Source organism: Electrophorus electricus, chromosome 4 (genome assembly GCF_013358815.1).
Source record: "Electrophorus electricus isolate fEleEle1 chromosome 4, fEleEle1.pri, whole genome shotgun sequence".
Taxonomy (NCBI): domain Eukaryota; kingdom Metazoa; phylum Chordata; class Actinopteri; order Gymnotiformes; family Gymnotidae; genus Electrophorus; species Electrophorus electricus.
Genome location: NC_049538.1, coordinates 309536 through 332500, shown reverse-complemented (window position 1 = coordinate 332500; position 22965 = coordinate 309536). Strand labels below are relative to the sequence as shown.

Genomic DNA, 22965 nt, shown 5'->3' with positions numbered 1-22965 from the left:
TTGACACCACTAGAGAGGTGATGAAGTCAGACTGTCACAGAAGGGTCTGTTTTGTCGATTGTTGAGTTTATTGGGTATCACACAGACCACCAGTGCAAACAGTAGACAAGCTGGTCCAAGCCTGTCACATAGCTCTAAATCTCTCTCTCAAACACATACTTTGCAGCAGCACTTCAGAATGACTGGACACAGCAGCATACTCCTCCTCCAGTACCATCAGCTCAGAGATCTGCACACACACACACACACACACACACGTTACAGTAGCTCAGCGATATACACACACACACACACGTTACAGTAGCTCAGATCTGCACACACACACACATTACAGTAGTTCCTACATCCACATTGCAGATTTGTGTTGTTTTTTCTCTTTAATCATACAAAACTCCAGTCCTGGAGGACCAGTGTGGTGATGTCATCTCACCCTCACCCCTAACCCTCTACCTCATGCCTCCTTCACTACCGCACTACCATCTCCACGGAAACATTCCTCAGAATCCTCACTCTGTTCAGTCATCATCATCATCATCCTCAGGGACGAAGATGTCATGCTCCTCCAGAAGAGCTGCAAAGTTTTTGCTGATGAGAGTCCCCACATAGAGGAAAGGTACCACCACCATGGCGATGCGTACCAACCCGAACGACGTCTGTGGAGACCAGAGAGAAGCAGAGGTATCTCACACACACGTCTGATCTGACATGGCACATTCAGCCGTTCTGCTCATCACAAGCTGAGTGTAGTCAGATGTGTTGGAGCAGACAGACACACACGAGCTCCGTGAGACAGACTGGTGTAGAACATACTGTTATTTCACTTTGTCCCGTGCACTAAGGACACATGAGAGCACCGGGACTGTTCACAGCTCAGTTCACTGAACACACCTTCGGTGGACAACATTAGCGTGCTACTGACCAAGCGTGGGTGTGGTATGGCGGTCCGCTACTAAACATATAAGACTCCAGTTAACCGGAAATACACTTGCGATGTGAGAGCTTGGAGCTGGCGCGTGGTGCCTTCCCTCTCTCAACACACACACACGTACCTTTTTCGGCTTGGGCAGAACGGCGCCCGACCGCGTGCACACCGCGCGCCGACACGGTGCTAGTACTGTATTCGAGCTCGCGGACACGACGACACTTGCACGGACACGCAGCCCAGCGAGACCGCGCGCTGCAGACGCCATGTTCGCCTCTATACGTCACACCCGCGTGCGGCACTGCGGCGCGTGGGGAGCGTTTTTAACAGCGGCAGTTATTACAGGAGGACTTCCGACTGGTCTTGATTTAGGCAGAAGGTCATTATAATTATTACGGTCACCATTACCGTTATTAAACTTACAACACATGTAGTTAATGTAGTGCTATAACCAATCATGTAAAGATTTAAGACCAGAGCGATGCTTTTATTATGTAGGTGGTAGGACTCGCGCAGACGTGACTGATGAGCGCTTGTTTACGGACCCGAGTGCATTCCGCCTGTATTTATGTGTGAGAATTCTGTGGAATGATGAAAACCCAAGTGTGGAGGCGTTTTAAACGTTTATTACGGAGTTAATTCACTTTAATCTTTCCACTCTTATGAGTCTCGGTATTCCTGATCAGACTGACGAAAAGGGTTACTGAGTGGGGTGTTTTTTCTCAACAAAATGTGACTTTTTCATTAAAAACAACAAAAAACAAACAAACAAAAAACTCTCCAACGAAACAAAAATATTTTAAATACAAATAAATAGAAAACAATTGTGTTGCAAATATATAAACCATAACGCTAATAGTACTTGTATTGTTCAGCTCTGAGATTCCGCTTCCTTGCAGTCACAGCTGTTTTCTATAGTGAATGTGCACAAGGACTTCCTAAAGGAAACGTGAGTTTGAGGGGCAGCTGCACTGAATATAACACCTAGTCGTCTGCGGCACCTTTCAAAGCAAAGTTAAACTTTACAATATCAACATCAGATCGCTCTAAAGGGTTAACTCTAATCCAGATTATTCCAAAAGGTTAGTCCTAACCCGGTTTAAGGTTAACTATAAATCATATTTTTTCAAAGGGTGCACAAACCTTTCACTGGTCACCCCCTTCGTGGCATAACATTACACAGTAAGAGTGTATTTACTACGGTGTGGTGATGAAATGACACAGCAGGTGAATCCACTGTCATTAATGGACATGGACACTGACTGTCAGCAGCACACAAGATTTTATTGTTGAGCTGTACTGAGTTCAGCATACTGCAGCAATACAAAGTCCCTTTCAAACAGAAGACGTACCAAAGATATCACAGCTACCAGCATGTTTTCTCTCTCAAAACACTGAACAGAACATTTCCAGGGTTTTATGAGTTCAGGTCTACTGTCCAGGAACAGAGATATTTATACATATCACATCCATGTAGGCGCAGTTTGGAGCAGGAGAAACACATCAGGCAGAGGAATAAAAGAAAAACCTCAAATAAACAAAAGACCTTTCAGTGTTGAACAGCAAAACATGTCCTGTAGGACGGGACTAGCCCAGTCCCGCAGACTTGTCTCCCTGCAGGACGGGACTAGCCCAGTCCCGCAGACCTGTCTCTCTGCAGGACGGGACTAGCCCAGTCCCACAAATCTGTCTCTCTGCAGGACGGGACTAGCCCAGTACAGCAGACCTGTCTCCCTGCACAGTTTAGCTTGAGTATTAGTTGAATACTCCCCATGCAGGGACTGAAGGCCTTCAGTGGCTCTGTGGGGTGGAACTCACCCATCAAAGTTGCTCTCTGTGCTTCTCACAACACGCTACTTTTTGTGTTTACACTAGGGGTTGATGAGGGGCATTCCAGGGCTGAAGCCAAAACCAGTTTTTTACAGAGTGGTGTGGCCAAAGACAATACAGTCCATTTTAAGAATTAACAAAATAAAAAGTACTAGTGATGGAATATTACATGCTTACCATAAAATTCACACAAACTGCTACTTTCTCCCCCAAAAAGGAATGATATAAAATATTTCTGCAGCTACCACTCAAAACCTATATTTAGGATATTTCATATTTAATTCAATTTCAAATTTCATTTAGAATTTCATACAACCTTCCCATGTAGCCTGTTGTGCTTTACAGATAAACATTATATACACAAACATCAGCTGAACACGTCACTATCTGGTGTGTAACAGAAGCCTCATTTATCTACACAGAATTTATGAAGTTAGCGGATATACAGTGCTAAATTACCCCCCTAAACACTGGCTGCATTGATGAGAGACTCTAACCAGTGTATGACAAAACTTTGGTCCAGTATGGTATTCTAGTTACTATAAGATTCACTAACACTAAACACCAATGCAGCGCACACGTGGCGTTTAGTAGCACAAGCAGCTGTGGGAGCAGACATGTCCGTTCCACTGGCCATGTCACCATGTGCTGCACGGTTAGGCATGTGAAACACACATTATCTGAGTAGACCACTGAAAATAAACACCAACTTTGTAATGATTAAGTTGAGTTTTGTGGTCGTTAATATACATCTATAGAGAAAGTGTGTTATCTAACAATGTATTTGATAACATGTGAAGTTAATTAATAAAAACCATTAACAAGGTAACAGAAATAATACATTGTGAACCAGACAGCTAAAGAGCTCAAACTAAATTTTAAATACTGCACTTCTGTGTGAAATGTTCCTGTAGTTTAAATTAAGTATGAGAACTAGAAGACTGAGTCAGGTTTACAATGTTCAAAGTAGCAAGCTGCTGAACTAATATCACATACATCATTTCTGTCATTTATATTGATTTAATTTATCTTGATTTAATTTATATTGTACATTGAAGTGTCATATAATCAGCACTGGCTGTGTCATCCCCTGCCCATGTCAATATCTCACCCTCAAAATAAACAAACAAACAAACAACACCAAATATTTCTCCATATGTCAGTCAAGCACTAAGTTACATCCAGCTCAGCTCATGTGTGGTGCATTCTGGTCTCATTCCACACAGTACACATATATACATATTTATTCAACATGACCTGGTCTCCAGTAGTGCAGCACGCTGTGTTATCAGAGGACCTTCCAGTCAGTATCCAAGTAAAACATCTCTACCAGGGAATAAATCCATGCATCCAGTAGACAGTGACACCCTGATCAGGCAGAGGTGTGTGACACCTTGCAACACGGGAAAGGATTTACAAGCAGAGCTTTTATGGTGTAAACTGACTCAGAAAGATCAGGGTCAGGGTCGGGATCAGGGCCAAGGTCAGGGTCAAGGTCAGGGTCAGGACTGGGGGTGTTAGCTTGTTGCCTGGTGACAAGATTCCATTCAAGAAAGGAGGAGCTTCTCACTGAAAAACAATAGCCATGGTAATTAGACCAACATGCCAGAATGTGCGTGTGTTGTTTGTGTGTGTGCATCTCACCTGCTGTCTGAATGAGAGGCCTCTGAAGAATTTGTTGATCTGGAAGGTGCTGGCTCTGTTGTCCCCCTCCAGATGCAGGGTGAATGCACCTGCCAGAGACGCTCTCACACTCAGGCTCTTAACTACCTGAGCCCCAGGACCCAGGCCAGACACAGGCCGTGACAGCACCACCAGGTATGAGGCGTCCTTCTGCAGCTCCTGGTAGCTCACTGTGGGGAGGACACATGGAGCTCTGAGCCCTGTGTGAGTGTCTGTGTGTGTGTGTCTGTGTGTGTGTGTGTATGTGTGTGGTGTGTGTGTGTGGTGTGCATGTGTGTGTGTTACCTGTAGCTGTAAGTGCTGTATGGTGTGTGTGGTGTGCATGTGTGTTTGTTACCTGTAGCTGTAAGTGCTGTATGTCGTGTGTGTGTGTGTGTGTGTGTGTGTGTGTGTGTGTGTGTGTGTGTGCTACCTGTAGCTGTAAGTGCTGTATGGTGTGTGTGTGTGTGTGTGTTACCTGTTGCTGTAAATGCTGTATGGTGTGTGTGTATGTGAGAGTGTGTGTGTTACCTGTAGCTGTAAGTGCTGTGTGGTTTGTGTGTGTTACCTGTAGCTGTAAGTGCTGTATCGGTGGTGCTGATGAGCTGCTGGAGGATTCTGGGATAGTCTGGATGTAAGAGGAACAGCTTGCGAAAGACTGGTTCAGGTGTGTTCACCTGTACACGGGAAACACCACACACACATCGACACGCACGCATACACGCATGCACACGCACACCACAAAAAATTCATTACCATTCATTTTTTCATCTGTGTTTGCTATGTTGTACAGATCTTTGGCTTTGCTGAAAATTACACACACACACACATACACACATACATACATACACACACACATATATATATATATATATATATATATATATATATATATATATATATATATATATATATATATATATATATATATATATGGGGGGGGGGGGGGCATCTGTGTGTACAGCATCCCACCTTTGTGATGTTCCTCAAGGGGAGCAATGGGTCACCCGCCCAAAACAGAAACACTGATTGTCCAGATGTGGTCATAATTGAAGAACCTTCTAGAACAAGACGAGGACACACAAACTCCACTTCCCATAAGCACCTTCCAGAAGCCCCATCAATGATCTGGACCTGAGAGAGAGAGAGAGAGAGAGAGAGAGAGAGAGAGAGAGAGAGAGAGAGAGAGAGAGAGAGAGAGAGAGAGAGAGAGAGAGAGAGAGAGAGAGAGAGAGAGAGAGAGAGAGAGAGAGAGAGAGAGAGAGAGAGAGAGAGAGAGAGCACAGTACACTGTCACAGTTAAAATTGTTTTGTTTCTGTACACCAGTTTTTCAGAAGCACTAACCTGAACTGACTGGTTTGTGGTCATAAATGAATATAGTGTGTAGTGATTATAGTATATAGTGTATAGGGAATATAGCACGTAGTGTATAGCGAATGTAGTGTGTAGCGAATGTAGTGTATAATGAATATAATGTATAGTAAATGTAATGTATAGTAAATGTAGTATATACTGAATGTTGTGGATATAGAGTATAGTGTGAGTCTGGTGGACATGTGTGTGTCAGGTAGAGGTGTATGTGTCAGGTGGAGGTGTTCGTTACCTTGCGGACTCCATTGGCAGACTGCTGGATGAGCAGGTCAGGAACCCCATCATCATTAAAATGACCCGCAACAGGCCGACTGCATACAGAGAGTAAATAATAAAACACACACACACACTCTCTCACACATACACATAAACATACAAGCACATGACCAGCGACAGGCCAACTACATACATGGTAGTCAATTACACACACTTATATAAACACTTTTACACACACACACACACACACACACACACACACTCACTCACACACACACACACACACGTACACACACACACACACACACACACACACCTATACCTGTGTATGGCAGAGGAGTTGAGTGTCCACGCAGTATGTATGTCTCTCTGTCGGAGTATGGAGACTCTGCTATTACCACACACCAGCACCCAGTCGCTATGGCTGGAGTTTTCTTTAGACGCCACGTCCAGGTTATTGTGGTTATTACACAGACCAGCCACCAGGGGGAGCAGGTATTCCGCCTGCTCTGGACCACTGACCGAAAGGGGGTAAAAGGATGAGAATGTGTAAATATCAATTTCAAGTATTTACAGAGTAAACATAGCGGTTTAGGACTTTCTCACTGTGTGTGTGTGTGTGTGTGTGTGTGTGTGTGTGTGTGATATAAACCTGTAGATATGACTGTGTGATGATAACCCTAACCTGTATATATGGATGAGAGTAGATAAGTTCGTTTTCCTCTGTTTCTCCCATATGGGGTCCGTTACACTGAGGCTCGGGGGCATAGCTGTCCTGCCAGTTGCCTTTTTGTAAATGTCCCTCAGGGAGACAGCCTCCACCGTGCCTGGAGAGAGCAGTGTTAGCACTACGTTAGTAGGTCAACATTACACCAGTCCTACAGTCCATGGCTCTCTGTCCACTACATGTTACTACTGCTATGTTCAGGGTCATGACGCTGTGGGTCGCTCTTACCCAAACCAAACAGGATGTAGAATGCTCCGGCTGCTGTCTCATGCAGCAATGGACCAATCAGCTTTCCCTGTGCCGTTAGGTTAAAGTTCACTGACTGTCCAATCAGAGAACCAGTCTTCCCTGAGTGCAGGACTAGAGAGAGATCCGATTCCTACAATTTAGTTAGGATTAAACAAAAATCAGTTCACAAAGACCTCAGTTAATACAGCATATTAATAGAGTGTGTGTGTTTGCATGTGTGTATGTTTGCGTGTGTTTGCATGTGTGTATGTTTGCGTGTATGTGTGTGTGTGTCTCACTTGGTCTGCAGGTAGAGTTGCAACAAGCAGTTCTGGAACACCATCTCCCTGCAGGTCAGGAACCGTCACAGCTTGAGACTCCACCTCCCCAGCAGGCACCTCCCACATTTTCTTACCTGAACCAATCAACATTCAACACTCTCAATCAATCATCCAGTCCTTGCTTCTTACCTAAGCCAATAAAAAGCCAGTGTTAGCAGCTCATTATCAATACACATATCTAGCAGTGGAGTTCATTAGGGGGTGAGGCTGCTGAACAGATCAGTCTAATGAACAGATCAGGGAGTCTAATGAACAGATCAGAGTCTACTGAAGAGATTAGGGAGTCTAATAAACAGATCAGAGTCTAATAAACAGATCAGAGAGTCTAATGAACAGATCAGGGAGTCTAATAAACAGATCAGAGAGTCTAATGAACAGATCAGAGTCTAATGAACAATTCAGAGAGTCTAATGAACAGATAAAGGAGTCTAATGAACAGATCAGAGAGTCTAATGAACAGATTAGAGAGTCTAATGAACAGATCAGGGAGTCTAAGCCGTGATCTTATCCTCACTCACAATCTCCATACATTTTTATGTTTTCCTTTAAGATGATTTTATATATATATAAATCACACGCACTGTGTGAGCATCAGACCTGTGGAGCCGTTGATGACGGCCATGTGTGTTGGGCTGATCAGGAGACAGACAGGACTGGGGTCTGGTCCTGTGTGCCCAGTCTGCAGGACCTCTCTCTGGGCTACTGCTCTGCGCTCAGCCCTGGAGATGCCCGGAGCAGTCACCCGGAGTCCACACTGCACGGAGGAGACCGGCTCATTCAGATGACGTCTCCATAAAAGCTCCCCAGTTCCACCCCGCAAGGTCACCACACTGTACTCTAGAGAGAGAGAGAGAGAGAGAGAGAGGCACAGGAGAGAGGGAGGGAGGGAGGGGGAGGGAGAGAAAGACAGGAGGAGAGAGTGAGAAAAAAGATGAGAGGGAGGGAAAGACACAGCAGGAGAGAGGGAGAGAGACAGCAGGCAAGATTGAGGGAGAGAGACAATGAGAGACAGACAGGAGGAGTGAGGGACATTAGACACAGACATCATAGCACAGACATCACAGCACAGACATCCCTGCACAGTGTGAGTGTGTGTGTGTGGGGGGGTTACCTTTGCTGTTGCCTAGGGAACTGGTCTGCAGACTGCTGTTGGATATTTTCGTGACTGCGATGACTAGGTCCTCCACATCATCACCATCCACATCCCATAATGCCAAGGGGGGTGATGTCACACCTAGATGAGCCATACTCATGAGGCATTAGTGTACTCAGGAAAACTACGCTTGCATGCTGAAACTAAGCCCTATAGTGAGAAAAGTGACCTGTGTGTGCTCACACTCCTAATGGTGTCTGCTTACACCTGAAGATGATGTGATTATATCAGCCTATGTCTGTGGGAACTAGACAACCTAACAAGTGAAAGAGATCTGGGACACAGGAAACAGAGAAACAAAGGGAGTCTAATGATAATAATAATTATGACTGTAGGTAGTCTAGTCTAGAAGAGTGATTATGAACTCGAAAGCTTGCTCAGTTAAAGTTGTCTAATTACTGCTCCTTTGTCCTTTCTCACATTTACAATTTAAAAATAACGTTACATACAATCGCAAGTCTAAACATGTTCTAAAGATTACCATCTTGACATCTTACCCTGTGATGTTACTGTCTTTGACTCTGACATCTTACCCTTTGATGTTACTGTCTTTGACTCTGACATCTTTCACTGTGATGTTACTGTCTCTGACTCTGACATCTTACACTGTGATGTCACTGTCTTTGACTCTGACATCTTACCCTTTGATGTTACTGTCTTTGACTGACATCTTTCACTGTGATGTTACTGTCTCTGACTCTGACATCTTACACTGTGATGCCACTGTCTTTGACTCTGACATCTTACCCTTTGATGTTACTGTCTTTGACTCTGACATCTTTCACTGTGATGTTACTGTCTCTGACTCTGACATCTTACACTGTGATGTCACTGTCTTTGACTCTGACATCTTACCCTTTGATGTTACTGTCTTTGACTCTGACATCTTACCCTTTGATGTTACTGTCTTTGACTCTGACATCTTACACTGTGATGTTACTGTCTTTGACTCTGACATCTTACACTGTGATGTCACTGTCTCTGATCCTGACCTCCTCTATGAACCCCAGCTGTTCTCCCCTCCGCCCACGCTGAGCTGTAGCTGTTAGTAGTGTTAGTAATAGCAGATGGTGGGTCTCACCATTTACGTCTCCCAGCTGAGTCTCCCACTGCTGCTGGACTTGCCCCTGCTGGCAGGGCACCAGAAAGGCACAGAGCAGCACGATCAGAGTGGCACAGGCCAGCGGTACCAGGAACGCAGCCGTGCGCATGGCTCCTCTGACTCTCGCCTTCTTCCCCTCCAGCTCACCAACCTGCCCCGCTCCCACCCCCTCATCACCTAGCCCCGCCCCCTCTCCACCCAGACCCACCCCCCTCTCCTTCCGGCCAGCTCTCCAGCCTTCCTCCTCTTCTTCCTCTTCAAGCTCCTCTTCCTCCACCAGCTTGCCTGTGCGGCTGCTGCGTGGTTCTGTTGCCCCTGGGCCTAGGCAACTGCCCCGGCCAAGCCCGTTTCGGGGGTAGTTGAGGACGAGGTCATCTTCCTCACTCTCGTCCTCACTATCTGCTTGTGTCAGAGGGTCATACTCACCCAGCTCTGAACCTTTCTTCCCTAAAACACACACACACGCACACGCACACACACACACACACACACACACATGCACACACACACACACACACAAAAATATACATACACACATACACACTATTAATGTAGGGCAGCATTTCTCAGCTTGTGTGCAGGCCAGATGTGCTGTAAAAGGTTTATGAAAGTTTTTAAACTCATCAGAAAATGATTTTTATCTAAAATTAAAATAGGTTGTGTTGTTGTGTTGCCTGCGCAGCCACGCCATCGTTCCTAGCAAACTTAAATCTCACATCTATACACCCCTCATGTCTTTAAATGCTCAAATCCTTCATTTTTCTTTAATTTCATTTTTCCTTGATGTGTGACTTAATATTGGTAAAACAGTCATAATTAATTTTTAGATAACCATTTTCCATTTAGATGACCATTTTCTCTTGTGTAATGTACAAATGTAGGTTTCTCTTGTTTTAAAATATTTTGTGCTCAGATTGTGTATTTCAAACTTCTGTGTTCAAAGAAAAATATATCTATAAATGTTATGAAATGCTAAAGATAATAGTTGACATATATATATATATATATATATATATATATATATATATATATTTATAATGTCATTTTTTGCCATATTTACTTTAGAAAACCAAACTATCAAATGATTCAAGCGCTCCATTCTAAGCATTATGTTGTTTGGAAGCGGAGCCAGGGAGTGTTCAGGCTGAGTCTGAGAATGTTGAGACGTTCAGAGGCAGAGTCTGAGAGTGTTGAGGCATTCAGAGGTGGAGTCTGAGAGTGTTGAGGTGTTCGGAGGCGGAGTCTGGGAGTGTTGACGCGTTCAGAGGTGGAGTCTGAGAGTGTTGAGGCATTTGGGAGTTGAGTCTAAGAGTGTTGAGGCGTTCGGGGGCAGAGTCTAAGGATGTTGAGGCGTTCGGGGGCGGAGTCTGAGAGTGTTGATGTGGGGGGGGGGGCGGATAAACAGCAATTTTTCAGTCTCCACAGCCTTTCATAATGGAGCATGTCTGGGACAACGCAACCTTATCTGGTACTGAACTCCACCACGATACAGTTTCACAAGAGTGACAAGACAAAACGTGGTGGAAGAATCAAAAGGGCAAAAACACTATATCCTTTGTCCAAGCTGATCATATGTAAAGTGAGCAGTCTGGCGTCTCAGATATGCTGACAGATATGTGTGGTTCTGTTTGAAAGCATTTTATTCAGACAGCGAAGGAGATCTGCATGGATCAGGGTGTTGGGTAAACAGCCAAGTATGCAGGTTCACTGGAAGATGTTCATATTACCGCTGTGCCAGTATAGCAAGCATCCAAATAACATTCTACCACAACAAACAAACAAACAGACAACCAAACAAAAAACCTAATGAAAAACTCCTCTTATCTCCCAACCCAATACAGTACTTCTAGAATAAGAACAAGTATGGGCCAATAAAAATATGTTCATTTAAAAATAACGTCCATGAAAGCTTAACACTCCCTTAACGCAGGTTATATAGGCAGTATAATAGCCAATGCGTACTTTGACTAACACAACTCCACTTATCTTAATGCAACATATCAGCACCCTCCAGCCCAGATCTAGTTCCAAATGTAAATATTTAACAAAATAAAAAATAAACAAACAGCCACGTCAGAGCGACATTTCAGCTGAATGTTTTCCTGTAAGATCGATAATTTAATACCAAAGTAAGAAGTATCCTTTTAGACATCTCCAACACTATAGAGTATTTTACTGGCCAGTGTGGAGCAGTTTGTTCAACTTATTTGGCAAAGTCAGAAATCTTGAATAATGGTTGAGATCTTGAGTAATTGTGAGATAATGTAATCTAAGGCACTGTTATACCCTAGACTATGCCATTATACCCTACACTACGCCTTTATACCCTACACTACACCATTATTCACCAGAGTACGTCGTTATACACCAGACTACGCCGTCATACCAGACTATGCCATTATACAACAGACTACGCCGTTATACCCTACAGTATACCGTTATACCATACATTACGCTGTTATACACCAGACTACACCATTATACCCTACACTATGCCGTTATACCCTACACTACAACGTTATACACTAGACTACACCGTTATACCCTACACTACGCCGTTATACACCAGACTACGGCATTATACCCTACACTATACCATTATACCCTACACTACGCCATTATACACCAGACTACGCCGTTATACCCTACACTACGCCATTATACACTACATCGTTATACACCAGACTATGCCGTTATACACCAGACTACGCAGTTATACACCAGACTATATCATTATACCCTACACTACACCATTATACACGAGACTGCGCCGTTATACCCTACACTAACCCGTTATACACCAGAGTACGCCATTATACCCTACCCCGTTATACCCTACACACCGTTATACACCAGACTACACCGTTATCCACTACACCATTATACACCAGATTACGCCGTTATACCCTACACTCTGCCGTTATCCACCAGACTACAATGTTATACCCTACACTACACCGTTATACACCAGACTACGCCGTTATACACCAGACTACACCGTTATCCACTACACCGTTATACGCCAGATTACGCCGTTATACCCTACACTCTGCCGTTATCCACCAGACTACACCGTTATACACCAGACTACACCGTTATCCACTACACCGTTATACACCAGACTACACCGTTATACCCTACACTACACCGTTATACACCAGACTACACCGTTATGCCCTACACTACACCGTTATACACCAGACTACGCCGTTATACACCAGACTACACCGTCATACACCAGATTACGCCGTTATACCCTACACTCTGCCGTTATCCACCAGACTACACCGTTATACCCTACACTACACCGTTATACACCAGACTACACCGTTATCCACTACACCGTTATACACCAGATTACGCCGTTATACCCTACACTCTGCCGTTATCCACCAGACTACACCGTTATGCCCTACCCTGGTCCGTTATCTGTCCTGCGTCATGCTGTCCCCTCAAACACAAATGACTAGTTAGCTTAGCCAGCTAACAGAGCAGCTCAGTACTCCGGCACGAGCAGTGATAACGGCAGCACGTGCCAGAGTCACGGCGGGACACCCTTCACTTACCGGGTAACTTGAGGGCGCGCGAGAGAGCCGCTGCCATCACGAACAATAACGGTCTCGCGTGCTGTGCACACCTTCATGCGCCTGTGCTTCGTTTGGTGTTGACAGTTTACGCTTCAGACTTGTGGCGCTGTGTCAGCTGCAATTCACGATGGGAATTGTAGTCTTTTGTGGCCACCGTGCTTGAGGTTCCACTTACAAAATATTTAAGAATGGTTTAAACTTAGCTTATTATGTGTTATTTATGATTATGGTGAATAATGTTATTACCCCATATATAGCAGTTATAACACGTATATAAAAAGTGCAACGGTGATCTCAGATTTCACTGGTTACTTCTAATAGGGGATTTTTTTCTGCTAGTACTTACATCTTAAAAGTATTTAGGAATTAATAAAAACTATTAGAATCATAAAGGTATGTGGCAGTATGACATTGACTAATGAATCTTTATTAAGCAACCCTTATCCTGGCGGTTTACACTAATACAACTGTGTCTGAACGTTGTAAGATCTCTACACTTTAAAACACTTTAACTGTTGTAGGTTGGGCACAACAGCATCACTGGAAATACACGAAGAGAAGTCTAAACCCCCAGGAAACTCGGAAAATTATAATTATCTCCCGACCTAATGCTGCATTGTTTGATGCAAAAATCATTTTACTTTGCTTTTTAGGTAACGTTATATTAGCATTTGTTCATCAATCATCAGGGTGCCTCTGCGTCAGTTTCAGTTCAGACAATTGTAATAGATATTCAGATTATGTATTTTCTTTATTTTATGTTGACGTTACAGTCTTCATGAACATTCGCTAACATAGATATTCTGTCCTACACATAGCGGGACAGAACCTGGTTGAGATTTCAGCAAAGCAGAGCAGAGCGATAGTGAATGGGCTGTGTAAGCCCTCCAGGAGAATAGAAGAAATGGAAAAGAACAAGCCATCCATGAACCCCTGCCCTAAATGCTGAACTGAATAATGCAGAAGTCGTTTCCAGTTTGATTTGAAGTAATGTTGCATTAGCATTTGTTCATCAGTCATCGCCACTCTTCTGCTATCTTAATGGAATTTTCACTGGCATGTCAACGTGAGTTAATTTCAGACAATTGTAACACATAATATAGTTTCCTGTGCTTTTTATGTTGACTTACAACATTCTCCGAAACAGCAACCCTAAAATTTGCGCCGCGACTAGTAGGGTAGATTCTGCATAAAACAGTCCCCACGTGCGCAAAGACGCGTGAATGTCGTTGTAACCAAAGGTAGCGGGGCAGATCCCAGCTCCGCGAGGCGTCTCGCGAAGTAGGCGAGTCACCCACGCGGACAGACCTGTACCCGTTCAAAAATTGCTCTCGTAACTGCACGAGGACGCGGGCGTCACCCCGCATCGTTATTTTCCTTACTCATCAGTTTAAGGCATGACTAGCTGTGTCCCGAACGGCGTATCTCACGTTCTTTATACGTCTTTACGTTCAGGGTAGAAAGTTTCTTTTAGATTTTTGGTTTTTACTGTCATTGTGTTGTTGACTTTGTACTATTCTGAAATGATTAAATGTACTATTCCACTAGTATCTGAATAGACACGAGCGACTTTATACGTTGTAACGCCCGTGTCATGGTTGCGGTGCACTGTGGGATTGGTATTACGTCATAGTAGCGACGCTGCCGGCTAGACCACGCCCCCTCACTCGAGTCTCTAACGCGCATCGAGTAAATGTAGGCTAGAAACCAGGCTGCGCTACACCGGTGCTGTTGAATGGTTTAATCACCACTCCGCTGCTTTGTTTGAATAATTCCACATTCCTGGTTTTCATAAGCAACACTCACGAGCAGCTTTAGCGCGGGCGAACGCGGGGGGTGGGGGCATAGCTGCAGCGCTCTCTAGAGTCGGAGGAGCGCCACGACGCGTCCTGGGGCTCTTCTTCAGTGAGGGACCTCTGCCCTTCCATCGCCCCGGGATTCAGTCAGGCTGAGTCCGCAGCGTGATAAAATGAGTTTAAGGTCAAGACCAGCGAAAAAGAAAATAAATTAAAAAATCAAGTATTCGACGCACGCTGGAGAACAGAATTAAAAACTACCGGCCGCATATTAACACATATTAACCTGTTCGCATTTTGGCTATCGTGGCAATGGCCAAACAGTGCAGTGGGGAATTAACCCACGGGCCAGACGTTTAAGACCACTTACGGCAGTAACTGCTCCCAGCATCGGCAAACACAACCAGTGCTCTATTTACACTGGCAACATTATCTCCCTGAATGTGTTCCAGTTAGGGTTGGTTGGTTATGGGCCATTATTAGGCAAGTTGACGTGTATTTCTTTGTCACAGAGCAGCACTGTTTTGCCTCTCCTCTGGTCAGAGGTATCTAGTATATAGGTTCTCCATTGGTAACCCATGTTTTATTGTATTTTATTCCAGTTAAGTTGATTATAGGCCATTATTAGGCAGGTTGATGTGTATTTCTTTGTCACAGAGCAGCACTGTTTCGCCTCTCCCTCTGGTCAGAGGTATCTAGTATATAGGTTCTCCATTGGTAACCCATGTTTTATTGTATTTTATTCCAGTTAAGTTGGTTATAGGCCATTATTAGGCAGGTTGACGTGTATTTCTTTGTCACAGAGCAGCACTGTTTCGCCTCTCCTCTGGTCAGAGGTCTCTAGTGTATAGGTTCTCCATTGGTAACCCATGTTTTATTGTATTTTATTCCAGTTAAGTTGGTTATTGGCCATTATTAGGCAGGTTGACGTGTATTTCTTTGTCACAGAGCAGCACTGTTTCGCCTCTCCTCTGGTCAGAGGTATCTAGTGTATAGGTTCTCCATTGGTAACCCATGTTTTATTGTATTTTATTCCAGTTAAGTTGGTTATAGGCCATTATTAGGCAGGTTGATGTGTATTTCTTTGTCACAGAGCAGCACTGTTTCGCCTCTCCTCTGGTCAGAGGTATCTAGTATATAGGTTCTCCATTGGTAACCCATGTTTTATTATATTTTATTCCAGTTAAGTTGGTTATAGGCCATTATTAGGCAGGTTGACGTGTATTTCTTTGTCACAGAGCAGCACTGTTTCGCCTCTCCTCTGGTCAGAGGTATCTAGTGTATAGGTTCTCCATTGGTAACCCATGTTTTATTGTATTTTATTCCAGTTAAGTTGGTTATTGGCCATTATTAGGCAGGTTGACGTGTATTTCTTTGTCACAAAGCAGCACTGTTTCGCCTCTCCTCTGGTCAGAGGTATCTAGTGTATAGGTTCTCCATTGGTAACCCATGTTTTATTGTATTTTATTCCAGTTAAGTTGGTTATTGGCCATTATTAGGCAGGTTGATGTGTATTTCTTTGTCACAGAGCAGCACTGTTTCGCCTCTCCTCTGGTCAGAGGTATCTAGTGTATAGGTTCTCCATTGGTAACCCTGTTTTTGACGCACGCGTCCCACGCCTTCATTATGCGCATGCGTCGTTCTGTGCTTAGGAATCGACGAGAGGAAGATGGCGGACCTTTCCTTGGACGAATTAATACGCCGACGCAATTTTAATGTCAGAGGCGCAATTAAGAGGTATTCGTGCTGCGACGTTAGTGTTCTTCAGTTCAGGACATAATGTGTGGTTGTTTTTTGGGATATTGTAGTTTGGATAAGGTCCTACACAGGCACACGGGCCAGCTGCGCTTTGTAGTGTTTTAATGCTGAGCTCCGTGTCCCGCCTTCTCTCGTCGGCCATTGGCTAAAACGCTGGTTTCCGGTGTCGTCACTCGTTGTGTCGCGCGCGGATTGGTTCTCCCCTGAAACGGGTACGCGAGACACGGCTCGCGGTGGGCTGAGCGCGCGCTGAGTAGCTAGCTAACGCGAGCTTTCTTGTCCGTTAATTCATACCGAGGCTAGCTAGCCTAGCCGCCGCGCGCGAGAGGTTCGCAGCCCATTTCTGCCGGGCAGCAGCAGCTTTATCCGCCTTTAACGTGGAGCTAGCCCACACTAGCCACTAGCTAGCCTCGCAAACGAGTCTGCTTTATTAGTGTGGTTTGAGTGGCTGAGGTCGTTTATGCGGTTTATAGTCAGCCATATGGACGTTTATGGATTGATTCTATACATGAGCTGTGTTTTTTATTTTACACAATATAATGTGTAATATATAAAGGTCTCTTGATGCAACACCTGTGGTGTGTGTGCGTTTTTCAGACGTTTTCAGTATACCGAACAATACTGATAGTTTTCCAACACTGATATTTTGGTCACTTGTATTGTGATAAGTAAACCAACTTATCGAGCCCTCGTCTGGTTTACCTAATGACCTTGATCCTCTGGGCCTGGAAGATGTCTCTCCCAGTGGGCCCAGAGGTTGGGCTGGCGTGACGGTTCACACTGGTGTAGTATAAGATTACAAAGTAATTTGTAATACTAATGGTGCTTGTACATTGAGAGGTGTGTGTGTGTGTGTGTGTGAGAGAGAGAGAGTGAGATCTGTTGATTTGTGTTTTGTTTTGCAGGCCAACATTTGGCAGAGGGGTGGGGACAGTGGCTAGAGGGGCGGGGACGGTGGCTAGAGGGGCGGGGACAGTGGCTAGAGGGGCAGCAATGGTTGGCCGGACGTTTGATGCCCGACAGAAGATTGGCACCAGTGACGTCAGACAGCGACTTGCAGGAGGTATGGAACCCAGATCACATATCACACGCAACACATTCCACAGGAAATACAAAGTGCTCGAGTCATAGTGGTACACTGCATCTTGGATTAACATCTGTCTGTCTAACTCCCAACCCCACCACAGTTTTCCCGGTGAAGGACGCCAGGGAGAAGCTAGGACAAAAGGATGCGCGGTTCCGTATTCGGGGTAGAGGGGGCGCCGTGGTGCAGGACGCTCGACAGGCCATAAACTCTCGGAAACAGCAGCAGGTCCAGGACCTCCCCGTGGCGAGCAGCCAGACACCAGTACCACATGTCCACCTCCACAACGTCAGCCCCATCAACACTGGGCCCCGCCTCTCTAAAGTGGTGGATGCACGTGATAGGCTGAGCCTAAAGAGAAGCATTTCCACATCGCCAAATCAGGGGTCTGCAGCTCCACTCAAGATCACCAAAACTATCCAGGTGAGCAGGACCAGGTTGGCTCTCACATCCAGAACACACTGACCGAGCACTGAGCATGTGTGCGAGCAAGTGTATGTACAAGTGTTTCATTGTAGTTCATCCTAATCAGCCTCCTTCCACTAACTGGTTTTCTCTCTCTCTCTCTTTCTCTCTGTAGCAGAGGCCTGTTGGTATGACCAGTGGAATTCGTGTGAACGTCCCTAGCAGGACGGCACAGGTAACATCTCTAGACAAACACATACCTGAATGTTCCTCTACAACCGCCTGCCTACACACACACACACACACACACACACACACACACACCCTGTGGTTAGACTAAATGATACTTAAGTACACTTACAATACAGCTGTGCTGATATGCTACCGGTCCTTTTAAAATCACTTGTGTGTACACACGTGAGCTGTGTGAGGCCACAGCAGTTCCCCATGACCTCTTTATGAATGAGCCGTTTTAAAAACATGGCCAGTGATGTCTGGATATTTTATATATGTATTCAGATGTGTTTGTGTATGTATTCGTATGTGTGGTATGTATTCATGTGTTTGTGTACATATTTGTGTGTGTATTCAATATAACTGTTTGCTGAATACTGTAAATACTGTTTATGTAGTATGCAGTATACAGGATTCCAGTTCAGTAAATGTATAGAAGATTGCTGGTGTGTGTGCCTGTGTCTGTGCACATGCGCACCTGTCGGTGTGTGTGCCTGTGTCTGTGCACATGCGCACCTGTCGGTGTGTGTGCCTGTGTCTGTGCACATGCGCGCCTGTCGGTGTGTGTGTGCCTGTGTCTGTGCACATGCGCGCCTGTCGGGGTGTGTGTGTGCCTGTGTCTGTGCACATGCGCGCCTGTCGGGGTGTGTGTGTGCCTGTGTCTGTGCACATGCGCGCCTGTCGGGGTGTGTGTGTGCCTGTGTCTGTGCACATGCGCGCCTGTCGGGGTGTGTGTGTGCCTGTGTCTGTGCACATGCGCGCCTGTCGGTGTGTGTGTGTGCCTGTGTCTGTGCACATGCGCGCCTGTCGGTGTGTGTGTGTGCCTGTGTCTGTGCACATGCGCGCCTGTCGGTGTGTGTGTGTGCGTGCCTGTGTCTGTGCACATGCGCGCCTGTCGGTGTGTGTGTGTGCGTGCCTGTGTCTGTGCACATGCGCGCCTGTCGGTGTGTGTGTGTGCGTGCCTGTGTCTGTGCACATGCGCGCCTGTCGGTGTGTGTGTGTGTGTGTGTGCCTGTGTCTGTGCACATGCGCGCCTGTCGGTGTGTGTGTGTGTGTGCCTGTGTCTGTGCACATGCGCGCCTGTCGGTGTGTGTGTGTGTGTGTGCCTGTGTCTGTGCACATGCGCGCCTGTCGGTGTGTGTGTGTGTGTGCCTGTGTCTGTGCACATGCGCGCCTGTTGGTGTGTGTGTGTGTGTGTGCCTGTGTCTGTGCACATGCGCGCCTGTCGGTGTGTGTGTGTGTGTGTGCCTGTGTCTGTGCACATGCGCGCCTGTCGGTGTGTGTGTGTGTGTGTGCCTGTGTCTGTGCACATGCGCGCCTGTCGGTGTGTGTGTGTGTGTGTGCCTGTGTCTGTGCACATGCGCGCCTGTCGGTGTGTGTGTGTGTGTGTGCCTGTGTCTGTGCACATGCGCGCCTGTTGGTGTGTGTGTGTGTGTGTGCCTGTGTCTGTGCACATGCGCGCCTGTCGGTGTGTGTGTGTGTGTGTGCCTGTGTCTGTGCACATGCGCGCCTGTCGGTGTGTGTGTGTGTGTGCCTGTCTGTGCACATGCGCGCCTGTCGGTGTGTGTGTGTGTGTGTGCCTGTGTCTGTGCACATGCGCGCCTGTCGGTGTGTGTGTGCCTGTGTCTGTGCACATGCGCGCCTGTCGGTGTGTGTGTGTGTGCGCCTGTGTCTGTGCACATGCGCGCCTGTCGGTGTGTGTGTGTGTGCGCCTGTGTCTGTGCACATGCGCGCCTGTCGGTGTGTGTGTGTGTGCGCCTGTGTCTGTGCACATGCGCGCCTGTCGGTGTGTGTGTGTGTGTGTGTGCGCCTGTGTCTGTGCACATGCGCGCCTGTCGGTGTGTGTGTGTGTGTGTGCCTGTGTCTGTGCACATGCGCGCCTGTCGGTGTGTGCCTGTGCACATGCGCGCCTGTCGGTGTGTGTGTGTGTGTGTGTGCGCCTGTGCACATGCGCGCCTGTCGGTGTGTGTGTGCCTGTGCACATGCGCGCCTGTCGGTGTGTGTGTGTGTGTGTGTGCCTGTGCACATGCGCGCCTGTCGGTGTGTGTGTGTGTGTGTGTGTGCCTGTGCACATGCGCGCCTGTCGGTGTGTGTGTGCTCGTGTGTGCACACACATGTCTGCGTGTGTGCACGCACACGTGCGTGTGTGTGCATGCGTGTGTGCCTGCATGCTCGTGCGTGTGCACGTACACGCACAAGTGAGAATATGCACATACACACGCACGTGTGTGTGTGTCTGTGCACACAGCTGAGTGCATCGCATCACTAAAGCATGTGTGTTGTAGGGGGTCTCTACTGATGATGATGAAGAATCCATCATTCCTAATAAACAGATGAAGATCACAACAGCAAATAACCTAGTGCAGACACGGGTAAGATACACACACTGTGTGTATGTTTGTATGTATGTATGTGTGTATATATAATATTCTTTTTAGCAATAATACCTTTACTCAAACCTTCTCTCTCTCTCTGTAGGTGGGGGGCGGAGGTTCTTTCTCACTGTCTCCTCCCATCACTAAAGTGGTGAAGAACGACTCATACACAGCTCCGCCCCCTCCTGCTCCTATTGCCGTGACACCCACTCGCACCAGTGCTCGCTCCCCCACAGAAGCTTTGCAGCCTGTTTCTAGGACAATGGTTACTGGGCAACAAACAGCTGCCAACACCAGTAGTCAGTCTACACTTCCACAGGTGAGTAACATACACACACACACACACACGCACACTTGTTTTCACATACTGATCTCAGTTACAGTTTTATGAAAATGTCCTGCCATTGTGATTGATCCAAATAACTCCACTAAATGTGTCTGTGTGTGTGTCTGTACGTGTGTACAGCCGGTGTTTAGTCCATTAGAGGGAACCAAAATCACGGTGAATAATTTGCACCCACGTGTCACAGAAGAGGACATAGTGGTGAGTTTACAAACACACATGCTGGAGAGTGTGCACAAATACATAGACATATGCATACACACATACTCATTTTCTGTGTGAATGCGATTGTTTTCATATCTCTGCTCTCTCTGTGTGTGTGTGTGTGTGTGTGTGTGTGTGTGTGTGTGTGTGCGCACACCTGTGCAGGAGCTGTTCTGTGTGTGTGGAGCTTTAAAGCGAGCGCGTCTGGTGAAGGTGGGCGTGGCAGAGGTGGTGTTTGTACGGAAGGAGGACGCCGTCAGCGCCTACAGGAAGTACAACAACCGCTGCCTGGATGGTAACTTTCTCCCACCCTAAGCCCTAAAACATAAACACTAATCCGTACACACTGTGGTACCTTTGTTACATTACATTGTATTACGTACACAACACATTACACTGTGAGTAAATTGTAAATTCTCTCCTCTTCTCTGTCTGACAGGCCAGCCAATGAAGTGTAATCTACACATACAGGGTAATGTCATCACATCAGACCAGCCAATCCTACTGTGAGTCCTAATCTCATCTAATCTAATATAATCTCTTACTTGATTTGTATACATGTTTGATGCCCTGCTCCCATTTTGTTTGATTTGTATGCATGTTTAATGCCACGCCTCTCTGTTGTAGAAGGTTGAGTGACTCTCCTGCTGGTGGTCCAGTAGGCGGGAAGAAGGAGGTGCTTCCTGCTCGCTCTGCCCCTCGCTCCGCCCCTGCTGAGGTTGACCCCCAGACCATCCTCAAGGCCCTGTTTAAATCCTCCACGCAGAGCAGCTCCACCACGGAGCCGGCTACTGCACCAGCCACCGCTTTCCGCATCAAGATTTAACACACACACACACACACACACACACACACACACAAACTCTCTCTCACACACACACAGGCACACCTACAAACCCACATACAGGCCTCACCTGAAAATTAACATGCGCATACACACACTAGCCTGATTTGTAAAAGTTGTTAATTGGTGACACAAACCTGCAGGTTCCCTGTGGGCACTGAACCCAGCTTCCCCCCCCCCCCAGTGGTGACACCCCTGCAGTTCTGCAGAGTCACACTGTGTATCTGTGTGTGTGTGAGGGAGAGAGAGTGAGTGAGGAGAGAGAGAGAGAGGGGAGAGAGAGAGTGAGTGAGTGAGTGAGGAGAGAGAGAGGGGAGAGAGTGAGTGAGTGAGGAGAGAGAGAGGGGAGAGGGTGAGTGAGGAGAGAGAAACAGACCCCTAAGCGGGAGAGTAGGGTGTGTTGTGTATATTTGTCTTTGCGTTGGGGAGCTTTCAGACAGCGTTTGTCTGTTCTATGGTTCATTCTGTTCAGTTCACATTGAACATCAACCTCAGAAGATTCCCCAAGTGTTTTTTTTTTTTGTTTGTTTGTTTTTTTTTTAACATTGTTTTTAAACTCCAGCCTCTTGTAAAATGTCCTGTACACACAGACAGATGACCTGTACACAGACTGTGTTGGATGCCTTGTGTCTCTCTGGAAGGCAGGGCTATCTCCCCTGCCTTGCCCTCCACTCTGAATTCTCAGTAGTGTATCTTTGCTTGTCCTGGTTGTGTGGTTGGAGATGCTACCCTGAGCTCATCAGACTGGGACAGTGGCTGTTTGTAGTGGGGCCTGTCACTGT

The 22965-nt window shown here is 46.2% G+C and overlaps 3 protein-coding genes and 1 non-coding gene across 5 annotated transcripts; 1 reads left to right on the top strand and 3 right to left on the bottom strand.

Moving 5' to 3' along the window:
• Positions 1–45: 45 nt before the first annotated feature.
• Positions 46–1212, bottom strand: LOC113586146 (essential MCU regulator, mitochondrial). The gene is made up of 3 exons (XM_027024084.2): positions 1050–1212; positions 511–653; positions 46–229 (listed from the first exon to the last, which is right to left on the bottom strand). The coding sequence occupies exons 1-2, from the start codon at positions 1188–1190 to the stop codon at positions 516–518; spliced, it is 279 nt and encodes a 92-aa protein (XP_026879885.1). The 5' UTR covers positions 1191–1212; the 3' UTR covers positions 46–229; positions 511–515.
• Positions 1213–2185: 973 nt separating this feature from the next.
• On the bottom strand, positions 2186–13249 carry fam234b (family with sequence similarity 234 member B). The gene is made up of 13 exons (XM_027024083.2): positions 13120–13249; positions 9533–10000; positions 8410–8532; positions 7896–8135; positions 7257–7372; positions 6958–7108; positions 6688–6829; positions 6325–6519; positions 6019–6097; positions 5387–5548; positions 4983–5091; positions 4397–4605; positions 2186–4321 (listed from the first exon to the last, which is right to left on the bottom strand). Exons 1-13 carry the CDS (start codon positions 13154–13156, stop codon positions 4319–4321), a joined length of 2034 nt encoding a protein of 677 aa, XP_026879884.2. The 5' UTR covers positions 13157–13249; the 3' UTR covers positions 2186–4318.
• A 1137-nt stretch (positions 13250–14386) lies between these two features.
• Positions 14387–14539, bottom strand: LOC113586151. Its single transcript, XR_003411583.1, has one exon. It is a non-coding gene; the product is annotated as a U12 minor spliceosomal RNA (small nuclear RNA).
• A 2052-nt stretch (positions 14540–16591) lies between these two features.
• poldip3 (polymerase (DNA-directed), delta interacting protein 3) lies at positions 16592–22389 on the top strand. Of its 2 annotated transcripts, XM_027024046.2 has the most exons (10): positions 16592–16673; positions 17600–17757; positions 17882–18201; positions 18359–18418; positions 20703–20789; positions 20896–21111; positions 21259–21336; positions 21505–21634; positions 21779–21845; positions 21967–22389. In XM_027024046.2, exons 1-10 carry the CDS (start codon positions 16606–16608, stop codon positions 22163–22165), a joined length of 1383 nt encoding a protein of 460 aa, XP_026879847.2. In that variant the 5' UTR covers positions 16592–16605; the 3' UTR covers positions 22166–22389. The 2 variants fall into 2 exon arrangements, with proteins under 2 accessions (XP_026879847.2, XP_026879848.2); XM_027024047.2 differs by lacking the exon at positions 16592–16673 and having other exon boundaries at positions 17666–17757; positions 18362–18418.
• The last annotated feature ends 576 nt before the right edge of the window (positions 22390–22965 follow it).

Bases quoted from the DNA above. Each gene is read 5' to 3' on its own strand.
- LOC113586146 (XM_027024084.2), bottom strand. From the start codon at position 1,190: ATGGCGTCTGCAGCGCGCGGTCTCGCTGGGCTGCGTGTCCGTGCAAGT. The intron at 654-1,049 runs GTACGTGTGTGT...TGGTCTCCACAG, and splicing joins TTCTGCCCAAGCCGAAAAAG to ACGTCGTTCGGGTTGGTACG.
- fam234b (XM_027024083.2), bottom strand. From the start codon at position 13,156: ATGGCAGCGGCTCTCTCGCGCGCCCTCAAGTTACCCG. The intron at 8,136-8,409 runs GTAACCCCCCCA...CTCTCTCTCTAG, and splicing joins TTCCCTAGGCAACAGCAAAG to AGTACAGTGTGGTGACCTTG. The intron at 5,092-5,386 runs GTGGGATGCTGT...TCCCGTGTACAG, and splicing joins CCTTGAGGAACATCACAAAG to GTGAACACACCTGAACCAGT.
- poldip3 (XM_027024046.2), top strand. From the start codon at position 16,606: ATGGCGGACCTTTCCTTGGACGAATTAATACGCCGACGCAATTTTAAT. The intron at 21,635-21,778 runs GTAACTTTCTCC...TCTGTCTGACAG, and splicing joins CAACAACCGCTGCCTGGATG to GCCAGCCAATGAAGTGTAAT. The intron at 21,846-21,966 runs GTGAGTCCTAAT...TCTCTGTTGTAG, and splicing joins TCAGACCAGCCAATCCTACT to AAGGTTGAGTGACTCTCCTG.